At 42.0% G+C, this 12,618-nt stretch overlaps 1 protein-coding gene across 1 annotated transcript in view; it reads right to left on the bottom strand.

Annotated features, from left to right (window-relative positions):
- The window catches only part of CNTRL (centriolin), a 1,084,252-nt gene that overhangs the window by 376,710 nt on the left and 694,924 nt on the right, over positions 1-12,618 (bottom strand). The window contains exon 27 of the mRNA XM_085613596.1: positions 9,550-9,680. Coding sequence (XP_085469722.1) covers positions 9,550-9,680 — 131 coding nt within the window. The remainder of the gene's footprint in view (positions 1-9,549; positions 9,681-12,618) is intronic.

Genomic DNA, 12,618 nt, shown 5'->3' with positions numbered 1-12,618 from the left:
CGCGAGCCATGCGAGGAATGCGCGTTACTGTGCGCGAAACCGCACGCTCTAGGCCATACAAAAAGCTGTGGTCGGCTTTTTAAAGCCCACTCGCTAAATGTCTCGCCAGAGCACCGCATGCGCTGGCTCAGACGAGACCTAAAAAAAAAAAAAAATCAAAGCCTTTTGGAATTATGCTAGCCAATTAGAAGCCTAAAAAAAGGCTGGTAAGAGCCACATCCTGCAAGAAAAGGATCCTTCTTATAAAGAATACAACTGGCCTAAAATAGGCCATGGTGAGTAAAGGCGTACTATTGGAAGGCCAAGACTGTTGGAATGGTGAAGGCTATCGGACAAAGCAGAAGCCTATAAAAAAGTTAAAAAACACAGTCCCACAGGGAAAAGAAGCTGCATAAAGCACGGTGTCCAAAATTTTGAACCAACAATGAAGAAGCCAATCAAAAGGACAGGCAAGTTAAATAAAAAAACTATATATTCATTAGAGGAACAGAAGTCCCACAAAAAGCAGGAATCATCAAAATTGAAGGAAAGAGAAAGGCAAACACTTGTAAGACATGAATGAAAGGAAAAGCAAGTGCCAGGATTGAGTCCTATGCATAATATGTCAAATGCAATGTATCCAAAGAAATGATGCATCTACAGTAAAAAGAAGCGAAAATCACCACAAAGTGGAGGAAGGAACACCTAATGAAGAAAGGAACCTTAAAAGTGCCACTGCTGTTCTCTGTACAGTTTTGACTATTTGCTTCCAATTATTGCACTGGCTATGTTAAATGGGGCAGTGACACATCTAATATTTGTTTTGAATGCGTGAGTTACACTTGCACAAGGAGCACCATCACATACTATGTCTCAAAGCATTGTTATTTCTTGTATTTGAGACGTGGACTGTCTGCTTTAAACAAACCAGTCCCTTTTGCTGCTGGGAAAGAAATAAAGGAATTTAAAGTTTGTAGAAATATCCACCGACTATAAGCAAAAGAAGCTTGGATGAGGTGAATTGATCACACTGGAAAACCAGAGATTATGGTAGTGGGGGAACCTTGCATGTACGCATGATGAGCATCTAGTGAAGAGTTTTTTATTCCATTCCCTCCTCAAAGGATACGAGCCTGGGTGCTATCCAAACTGGTTATTTCAATACTGTATCCCATTCTCCAGCATAACCTGTTGCAGAAACTACAGCATTAGGTGATGGTGACAGTGTTTGTAAATCAAAAACAGTTAGGCCATGTTACTCAGGAGCTATGTCTGGTGACTCGGTGGACTCCAACAGTAAGTGTTTGACCTCATGGTCAAAAGTTAAAATCCCTGCGGGTTCACTCAGCCATTTATCCTTTTGAGGAATCCCTGTGGGTTCACTCAGCCTTTCATCCTTTCAAGGTCAATAAAATGAGTATAATTGAGTTGCGTAGCAACAAAGATCTTTTCATTCATATTTGCTTGCATATATTGCTTGCTTGTTCTGCCCCGAAACTCAAGAACATCTCGCTGGTGAAGTCTAAAATAGTACATGCTCATTTAGTCTTGCTTTGTATCTGTAGAGGCATCCTCATTTAATTCTAGACTGGACTACGCCTTATGGGGCAGTGCCAGTCTGAGAACTTTATGGTTGTTGTCTTCTATCATTTTACTCATGAAAATAACAGTAATGCAGTGGTGCTTTAAAGGCAAAATAGACATGGCATCAATAGTTTATTAGAACATGCATTTTTTACATCAAAGTTAAAGTTCTTTGGCAGTTCACATTTTTGCCAAAGGTTGTTTGCCATAATATTATTGAAACCGATTACACTTTTTTTTCCATTAGAAATTATTTTGGAAAATTCTAGCATACATAAACACATTTTACTACATTGGTGTTTCTTATTGTTCATGCAGGGTTGGTGTTTTTCTTCATTTGTGTATAATTTGGTACCTTTATTCTTGCAAGCATGGTTTGGTGTATTTGTTCATGTATTATTTTTTCATCTTGTGTGCAGGATTTGGTGTTTGTCTTCATTGTATAGTGCTCGTAGTCCCTCTTCTTGTATGTATTATCACTGGGTTGAGCCTCCGACTTTATGTTTTTGTATAAACAGCTGTCAGAAATGTGCAGCTGTGGAGGGTCATCTAGGCTTTCACCCTCCTCAGGCAGAACAGTGAGCATCATTTAGTTGGGTATTCCGCAAATGTTAACCGTAATCCAGTTTGTGGATATGCACGGTAGAAAGCATATACTGTCATCATTCATTGTAACGTGGCGAGGTTTGAATGCACTTGTTGAGAGACACCCCTCGTAACATTCTTGGCAGTACTGCAATTGCATCTCTAGTTTCCTGTTTAGAATGCTCTAGTTTAAAGCATATAACCAACTGTGCAGCGACCCAGCAGGACAGTGCCATAGATGAGCATTGGCGTCCTGGAGAAGCACCACTGGTAGTTTAAAAATGTAGCCTGTATTGATTGATTTAAGCAGTTTGGAAGCTTTCAGCATGGATCACATAACCCTCTCATTGGATGTAATTTAGTAAATTTGTTACATTTGCATCTCATCCTACGAATTCCGAGGACGCCTGTTCCGTGCACTTCTCCATCCTGCTTGTTTTCTTTTGCTCCTGCATGGTTTGTGCACCGATATTGTAATTGTACATATTAAACCATTGTTCAATTATATTTCTTATGAGTTTATTATTATTATTTTTATTTTACCATCAGCATTTTAAGTACAGTCCACGCTGACACTCAAACCCGGTTCCCCAGTCCCTAAGTTGGCAGCTCTGTTTGCTAACCACAATGCTAATGTTCTCCGAGGCGTATTTGGCCATGCCAAGCACCCCAGGAAAGAGCCCACTTGATGGATACCATGCTAGCATTTTAAAATTTAAATCATCCTTTTACCTTCTTACTGCTCCAAGGGACCCCCCCATAAAGCTTGCAGCTTTCAGGCCTGCCTCTGAGAGTAGCAATGTCTGGGTTGTAAATGTAATGAGGTTTTCCTTCCCTCTAGTTGTTACTGAGCACCAGGGAAGAGTACCCTTGGGTGACTTTCCATTGCCTGCTCAAGTTTGCCAATGAACCAATCAATCAAATGGCAGTTATACAGCGCCCAGCTGCTTCATATGAGGCTGCCCGGCAGGATCTGCAGGAGAGACTGATCTAGTGGTAAAAGAACAGTAGGATCGAGGACTTAAAAAACACAGAAGGGTTTTTCATTCTTTTTAGGTCGAGCCTAGGCAGCCCTGTAGTTATGTCCTTAACTTTTCAGGCAAAAACACGTATTTATTTCTGAATAATAAGTGTAAAAGCGTTAAGGTAACCATGTTCTTCCTGCTTACATTTCACACGCTTTACTTAATCTTGCATTCCCCATCAGCTTTTGCCAGGATGCTGTTACCTTTTTTTTTTATTAATCAGGCAGCATTTTACTCTTGTCTCCCCTCCCTCATAGCCTATTTCTCATTTTCTGATTCTCCAGCGCCGCAGGGTCATACGAATGGCAATAGCACTATGCAAATATGATCATTCCACAGCAAATAAAAACACAAAAGTATAAAACATTGTCATTTTCAACACCAAGAGCTCTAACTTTCACAAATGCGAGACCGACTGCATTGCAAAAGCTTGTTGACTAAGGGTTCATCTTAGTTTTTTGGCCTTTTTAAGCAAGGTAGTTCATCCCAGTTCACAATCAGCATATAGTTGTTCAGAACCGCATCCTTGGCTTATGATGACTCGCGCAGTGTCCAATATCTTCTACGCTCATTTGTGCACTGGAGGTGCTGTATCTGCAGCATTGTCTTGAGTAGTTTGCTTTTTACCAAGCTGTGTGTTCCTTTCTTTGTGTGAAAAATTAGCTCCAGCATTGGTTGGGTTTCGAATGTCCATTAGGCAAGCCTGGCTATTGTTTAAGGACATTTGTCTTAGTTTCTTTTTTCTAGTTATTTTTATGTTATGTCACAGCTGTCTATTTTTTTCACTGTGTTCTTTTTCCTGTGTGTTTGGAGAAGAGTTTTTGTTGTCACTGTTTACTTTCTTTCCCAGTTGATTTTTGTCTGTTTAGGGAGAAGAGTAGTTTTGTGATTATTGATAGTTTTTTGTCTGAGATTACAGGCCTCAGACCACAGTTTTCATGTTTGGAAGTAAAATGGGGTATTCTTTATTATTTGTCTTTGAGGAAATTAGTTGCTTAGCTTTCTAGTAAGATTGATGCTCTTTATTTTTTTAACATGCATGTTGATAGAAGTGTGTTAAGTGGTTGAGTCTGGCAACCGTTCACTGTTGTGAGATGTGTGAACAGTCTTGCTATTGGTAACTTGCTACAGCCTTTTTAGGTCTCGCCTGGCGTTAGCAGCGCGCATGCGCTACTCTCGCCATGCAAGGGCCTTTTGGGATCAATACGGATTACAAGCTAGATGCGCACGCTGACTGACAGAAGATGTGCACGCGTAGGACTGGATGCTTCACTGGCGGCGTGGCACTCCGGGGACTTTTTTATTTTGGGCTTGGCAAACTGTATTTGTCAATATTTCATGCTTTTAATAAGCAGCGCGGCTTACTAAAAGCATCATATATTGAAAAAAAAGTCGGCAATCTTTGATTGTGCTCATTGGAGCGAGTGTTTGCATGCTTCTTTTAATTGTATGAGGAACTGAAGAGGGTGATTTGTGCGCAGTTTGAATGTTGACATGTTGTGCTTGTATACACTTTGAAATATACATTTGGTGACAGTTTGGATCAAAAGTATAACAAATGTGAGGGGAAAAACCAATCGGACGCAGAGAACTTGTTGGAACTGCTTTGGTGTAATCGGTAACTACCACAACCGGCCCCCGTGCCCTCTCCATCTACTCGGGCGGCAGTGTCCACCACAACCGGACCCTGGGCGCTCTCTTCAACCCCCGAGGAGTCCGGTGTCCACCAGAGGCCGCCCTTGGGCCTTGTCGTCGATCCTGGGGAGTCTGGTGTCCACCACAACCTGAACCGCTCCCTGGACGCTCTCCATCGATTCTCGAGGTGGCGGTGTCACCACCAGTTGCGGGGTGAAACCCGAGGCGCTGCTGCGCCGTGCTGCACTTGTCACCATGTCAGAGTGGCCTCTCCAAGCAGCCTCTCGGGCGAGGCCCACTAAAGGGAAGCCTTTCTTTTACTGCTGCCTTCCGCATGGGTGGAGGTTTCTTGAGCTGTGAGTGGAGAGTCAAGCTGCTGGGCCGAGGGCTGCTCTCCGGGCAGGGAGCCGCTGGGCCACCTGTCCAGGAACATGCCCCCAGGGCGCAACACCCTCCCCAGGACTGACCTGGCGCCCCCTTGGCCCAATCCTTGAAATCCTTGCAGTCTGGCATGACCCAAAAAGTGCTGAAACTCATTGGAGCCTACCATGTCGTTGCTCCGATGCACATAAATGGTTCTCTGCTCTCTGCAGAACTAAGAGAACAGAAACTAGCACTCCGCCAAAAAGAAAGGAGATGGAGATTAAACTATTCCCTTGAAGATAAGCACCTTTACTCAAAGGCACAGAAAGACTATAAAAAGCCATTAGTGCAGCTAATGCCTCCCACTTCTCTACTAGAATCTTAAATTCCCATAATAGGTCGAAGGAAATCTTCTCAATCGTGAATGAGTTATCTAATGCAGACAGAGTCTCACCCAAATCTATTCCTACCCAGGATCTTTGTGATTCTCTGAACAACTTTTTTATGGAAAAAATCTCCATGATCAAAGCTAGCATTCCAATTTCTAATTCTAACGAGTTATCCTCTGTCATAACAACAAATGCTTTCACTCTGGATCACTTCCCGGCCATAGGCACTCAATCTTTTTTGGACTTACTGACCAAAGTAAAATCTGGCTCTCGCATGGACTGCTGCCCACCTCATATTCTAAAAGAAACTTTCTCTGTCCTGCCAAAGTCTGCCATGACCCTTTTGAATGAGTCTCTTTCGCAGGGTCATGTCCCTAAAGTATTCAAAGATGCTATTGTGGTCCCTCTCCTAAAAAAACCTGGAGCAGACCCACTAAATTTATCAAATTACCCCCCGATTTCCCTGCTCCCTTACCTAGCCAAAGTTTTGGAAGCCCACGTGGCAAAGTGTTTGTTCAATTTTATGCAACATTTCGGCTACCTAGACCCACACCAAGTGGGATTTCGCCTGCTCATTCTACAGAGTCAGTGATACTGGCAGTCCTGGACGATCTGCGCGAGAAAGTGGACAGAGGTATTCCACAGGCCCTGGTGCTGCTGGATCTATCTGCCACATTTGACACGGTTGACCACAGTATACTGAGGGACCGTGTCAGGCAGGCTGGCATCCAGGGCCCAGCCTTCAGTTGGATCGAATCCCTTCTCGAGGGTCGTTCTCAAGCAGTACGCTTGGCCACATTTACAGCACCCAAGTTAACAACGACATGTGGGGTCCCACAGGGTTCTCAATTATCCCCCCATCTGTTTAATCTTTACCTCCTCCCTCTGATTCAGTCTCTAAAGGAAAGGAATGTGGCTACATTTAATTACGCCGATGACCTACAGTTAACATTCACCATACATAACTCACCTAATTCAGTTATCGACTTCCAGGCAACTATGCTTCACATCCGACACTGGATGGATCGAAATCGTTTAAAGCTCAACCCAGGCAAGACTGAATTGGTGTTAACAGGGAGGAGTCAGATTTTCTGGGGTCCACACTACTGGCCAGCAGAACTCGGCTCTTCCCCTGAGCCTTCCACCTCTGTAAAAAGCCTTGGGGTTATTATAGATAAAGATTTATCATTAAAAACCCAGGTAGGCGCAGTGGTCTCAACCTGCTTCTTTCAGTTACGAAAGATCCGAAAGATCAGCCGCCTGCTTACTCATGCAGCGCTGATACAGGTAGTGATAGCTTTGATGCTATCACACTTAGATTACGCCAATTCGATCTACCTGGGGATGCCACTCTTCTTGATCAAGCGGCTCCAGATGGTGCAGAACCAAGCAGCGAGACTGATCCTCCAGCAACCCAGATGGCAATCTGCTAGACCTCTTCTAAAAAAGCTTCACCGGCTTCCCATCTCTCAACGGACCGCCTTCAAGACAGGATGTCTTGTTTTTAAATCTTTACACAGCCAAAGCCCCAAATTCATTAATAACCTGTTATCTAGGTATACTCCCTCCTGTAACCTCCGTTAAAGCATCTTCAGTTACTGATCATTCCTGCCTTTAAACGGAAACGACAGGAAGGCTGCCGATTTGCATCTTTGGCCCCACGATGGTGGATCTTGCTTCCCCTAGAGATTCGGACATGCACGTAACTACTGAGGTTCAGAAAGTTGCTCACAACATGGCTGTTTGTGCAGGCACACGAATAACACATTTCCTTGGTTTCGGCTAGTTCTAGAGTAGCGCCATGAAATCTTTTGGTGTACGCGCGCTTTATAAGTCTTTTATAACATAACATAACATGTCCAGCCAGCCAGACCGCCGTGCCCCGCTGGCGCTCCTATGGTGATGCCCAGGCGCTCCTGCATCCTGCTGAATACTTCGGGTTGACACAAAGAGCATTTCCTGCCCTCACCACCGATGCAAATGCACTCGCGTGTGCTGCCAGCGCTTCCTGGGAATGTTACTCACTCTTGTCTCCATTCATTGGAGCTCTTTGTGTCCTGCTGGCAGGGCGGCCTGGCTTCTCTTGTGTAATGTACCTGGTTATGAATAGGCTTGACTTCGGTTCTGCGGTGCGATCCGCTGTAGGTTACACAAATAGATCGTTGGGTTAATGTACGCCGCAGATATTGGTGCCCGAAAGAGCCCAGCAACCTTTAATTTTACCTAGTTAGCTACAATGATTAGATTATTTGAGAGTTTGTGTTGGATGCTACATAAATGGTCCGTGTTGGTGTAGTTCATAATTTGAGGGTTGTGTTAACTGACTGAGAGACTGGCCTGCAGATCCTGCATTTTAGTTAATTCACAACATGGATGTGCCTCTCATTATGGAATTTCCTTCTTCAGATGTTTTTAATTTCACTTTCCACTCAAGGTTTATTAACTTCCCGAGCTCGAAGGTTTGTTTTTGGATGGGGAATGATTTCTGTGTCTTTGCTTTAAGTTGCGGATGAGCAGGGTAAGAAGTCTGCTTTCACTGCCTGTGGTGAGACTTCCTTGCTCTAGACCCCCAACCAGATCTAGGTGCCAACACTGGTTTCTTGTGCCTTAAGCAAATCTATAAATGTGCATCATGTTATTCATATTAACAGGTTATAAGAACATAAAGTGACCACATGCAGCTTATTCTAGTCCCAGCGACATGTTCCTCTGTCTGTAATACAGTATCGGCCATTCACGTGCACTCCAGTTAACAGCACCTCATAGTCCGTGTTCCTGTTCCACAGATAAACATTGGCGAAGCCAGTAGGTCCAGCCTTGACAAGCCTCAGATTTTTTAAATGTATCTTTGAAAGCATATGTAACAGGCATAAAGGTAACAGAATACCCTAAGATGGTGACCATATATTTGCAAAAAAAGGTTAAAAAAATGGCTCATTCTAGACATAAGGAAAACAAGCATTCGTATAGCCAATAGGTCTCGCCTTTGGGACCTCATAAGTGTTTAGCCATGCAACAGTTGATGTTGTTGCACCAAGGATATTGTGCTGCATAACTAAACACTTATAAGGTCCCAAAGGCGAGACCTATTGGCTATGCCAATGCTGGTCTCTACAGTAGTGGTAAGCCTGCTAATGTCTCATTTTCTTGGAGCTTTCTTAGCCAGTTCCCCATTTGATATTTTTTGGTTAGTTTTTGGATATTGAAAGTGTTTTTGATTTCTATTTTGGGTGTACTATGGTATATGACTGAATCCATGGCTGGCTTGACCATGTGTTTGAGTTTTGCGGGTAGCTCATGTTCATCAGTACACTGGGACGTGGCCTTTTTTTGTGTCCTCTATCCTGTGTTCTTTGTGGTCTGTAATTGAATGCTTTTCATTTCTATATGCTCACATGTTGATTTTTGGGGGTTTGATGCACGATTTGTTTGTTTCCAAGTTTTTGTTTTGTTTTTAGAGCAGTTCTGGTTCCTGATTGCCCATGTTCCGGACGGGTTAAGCCTATTGTTTATTTTCAGACAAGTCCAGTTTTGTAAAGAATTTAGAAAAACATTTCTCGTTGATGCAGTTGTATAGCAGTATTTCCTAGTCTAAACCTATTTGCTAGAAGATGACTTACAGGGAAAGCCTGCCTAACTGTGCTGTTACTCTATGGATGTTTACATCATTGCTTCTAATCTCTCCTTACTCCTTTTTGCGCTGCTTCGCAACAGGCAGAGTTGTTTGTTGATCGCTGGGGTGTGTGTGCTATAAGTAAAGTTGTGTGCTGACTTAGAGTTTTTACTTCGTTTAGGGCTTTTGAGACTTTTCTTGTTTGAGTGATTTAGGTCAGGTCTCTTCTCTTTTGTCACGTTAGTATTAGGTGACAAGATTTGAACTCATACAGCTAAACTGGCTGTGCAAAGGGAAAAAATGTATTTTTGAGGACTACTTAAAAGAAGGAAACTTGCACTCATATATTTGAACAGTGGACTCTAAATTACATTACCTGAGCTGCTGATCTGCTTTCACAAGGTTCACAGCGGTCTCCTGAGCTCTTTTCTCGATCTCCTCAGCATCTTTTTCAGTTTGGGAAAGGTGTTTCCGAGCATTATTGTACTTTTGGATCATACTGGTGGTCTAGAAAAAAGACAATTAATTGCTGCATTATTTCTAAAATGACTCTTGTATGAGTCCAATAAACAAGCATCCATCACACAATAGATTGTACTGTTAACTCAGATGGAATTATTCCTATTTATGTAAACATGTTTTCCTTTGCATGGACGAAACATAGGATCGACCAATAACCTTTGGTTTGGCACTCTAAATATGGCCCAATACCTTACTTTCAATATGAAACAGGAACAGTGTGAAGGAATATTGTTTTCAGTTCTGCTATCAATAAATACTCAGAGATGCCAAGTAACTTAGACCTGAAAACAAACATAGTGAAAACAAACAGATCTGACTGGTATTGGCTGCTAGCCTTTTGGAATTGTCAAAGCTTGTTTTGTTTCCCCATACTTCTTTAAAAACTTTATTATTGGGAAAGGTACAAGGCCCTTGTGAATCTCAAAGGAATCATTGACTAAAAGCAAAAGTAGTTTTCGGTCTCAAAAAGCACACAGAGCACTACCTCGTGAGTGGATGTGCTCCTTGTGAAAGGGCAGAATGCTGTCACTGACAACCAAGTTAGCCAACAGCTGAAGTGGCCTGACCTTTTGCCTCATGATGAATGTTGTAGTGGGTGTAACAAAAATGTGAATGAAAGAATAACAGGCTAACAGACGAGGAGGGCTAGTCGAGAGGATAGGTAAGTAAGGAAAATAATGTTAGTAAAATCTAAATGTCTTGGCTAACATATGACATAAAAAGAGATTCATTTGTGCTGCCTCATTAGCTGCAAAAAGTGCCCTTTAAAGTTGTTCTTGTGTTATACCCTCGCTCTTGCCCTTAATCTCTACGTAAGTGATTTCAGAGTGTACAGATTGTGTTCTGCGTACGGAATGTATGCGGTTTGTGTTCCACGTCTGTCATCTAGGGTGGCTTATTCTAGGATGGCCTGAGTTAGAGATATCATACTTCTTTTTGATGGGATGTAGCCTGGGATTCGGTATAGGCCTATTAGATGATGCTCTTTTTTGATGAGTAATTTTATGTGGTATTAAAGGAAATAAACTCACACTGTAACCTACAAACGTGTGGCAATAAATAACAGGTCATGTGAAATATTAGAAGGTAAGAAAGAAGATTAAAGATGACAAGAAAGAGGAAAAACACACCACTCATTTTAAGAGCCAGCTAACAGCCTTAGAAAGCAGCTTGTAGTAGCAATGAACGGATGGTGCTTGAAACAGTCTCAGCAGCACATGAGCAGAAAGGGCAAATCTCAGTTTGTGATTTTCTTTGTCTTGCTGTTTTTCTATCTCCAGCAGAGGACTGAAAGCCTACGATCAGTCGATCACCATCAGCGGGAGGACAAGATCCAGTGAAGGGGTGAGGGGAGAAGTTCTGGAGCACTTCATAGTCAAATAATAACTTGTTGTGAATTATTTTCTGTTGTGCACAGTGTCTGTACGACAAGACACCATGATTTAATGATGTGCATTTATTTATGACCTCTAACCACTCAGCCAATTTCAGCACTTGTGCACTAGGTCATTTCAAAGTGTCCTACTTGGTCTACAACAGAGAAAAGGGACTTCCATGTCTGCACTCATCATGTCTATATGGCTGTTTATTTGAAGTGGCCAATACAAACTGCACATCAAATGAGCAGGGATTCTGTGTTTCAGTCAGCAATCTTGAAGTTGAGACATACAAGTTCAGGGCAACTTAATCCGTATGTAGAGCCTGAAGAGTTTCAAAGCTTCATTTAAACACAATATTTATGGTTTGAACCAAAATAAAACACAACTGGAATTTTTCCAGACATTCAGACTCATGCTGCCAGGCAACACGTCTCAGATTAAAAGAGACAGGTTCCTTTTTGGATTGTTCATGTGGCGTTTTAATTAAATATGTGTTGCTTTATCTTATCATTCCTGTGTAAAGGTCAACAACAGTTTATAATTAGAAATAGTTACATTGGCTAAATTCTTTAGGTAGTAAATTCATTGTTTTTGTGTTTTCTTAGGTGTATCAAAGAGGACAAGTTACATTAAGTGTTTTTTAACTTCCTTCACTTGCACTAGAGTGTTCCTTGGCTGATGTTTTGAAGGGACTGTTTTTTGTTCTGTGTGTGTTCCTTGGCCACATGGAGGGGTGCATAGGTGTGTATCTATGCATGGTAGGAGGTATGACATTCCACAGAAAGCATTTGCTTATAAGATGCTATTTTATAGAATGGGTGAGGGTTGAATGACCACCTGCTTATAAAGTGATGAGACAGATTTTTTTTTTTAAACCCATTCATTATGTTATTCACAAGATTCCGTTAGAGGATGAGTGAACAGTCCTGTCAACTTGTTTGTGAAATGTTGCTTTAACCATACCATCACATCAGGGAGAAGTGATTTATCTTAATTTACTTGCATTAAATGCATCACAGCTCCACCATGAGTATGATGCTATATGGACTGCTGCTCTCTCACTTGGAGCGAACCGAAGGCTAAGCAGGAACATGTCATGCTCCTCATAAGGTATAATTTAGAAGACAACAATAACCTGCTAAATAAGCTGATGTTTCTGGGACCTATCCTTTCATATAAATAAAAAAGCTCCATTGTTTGTACACTGGAGTTTCGACTGTTGCTATGCAAGTGAATGTGCTGAAACTGGTCTCTACATAAACAATCATGCTATTGTATGGTGCAGTAGAATATTTTGAGACAAACTCAATGGGGATGTTTAGTTCCATTACACATTTGCATGTAGCATGGAGAGTATGTCGGAAGAACATATTTTTCTCAGAAGACTAATAAATATTATGTAGCCAATCATCCAACAGGAAATGCCTTGCTTGGAAATGATCTGCCCTATTGACATCACCAAAGGTTACAGGAGTGGTTTTAGAGTGTAATGCATTATGTTCTTCTAGTACAACACAACATAACTCTTTAAACGTGGAAAGTCA

The sequence above is a fragment of the Triturus cristatus genome, chromosome 1_2, assembly GCF_964204655.1.
Source record: "Triturus cristatus chromosome 1_2, aTriCri1.1, whole genome shotgun sequence".
Classification (NCBI taxonomy): Eukaryota; Metazoa; Chordata; class Amphibia; order Caudata; family Salamandridae; genus Triturus; species Triturus cristatus.
Note: the sequence above shows the minus strand (reverse complement) of the source record. Positions and strands in the feature narration are given on the sequence as shown.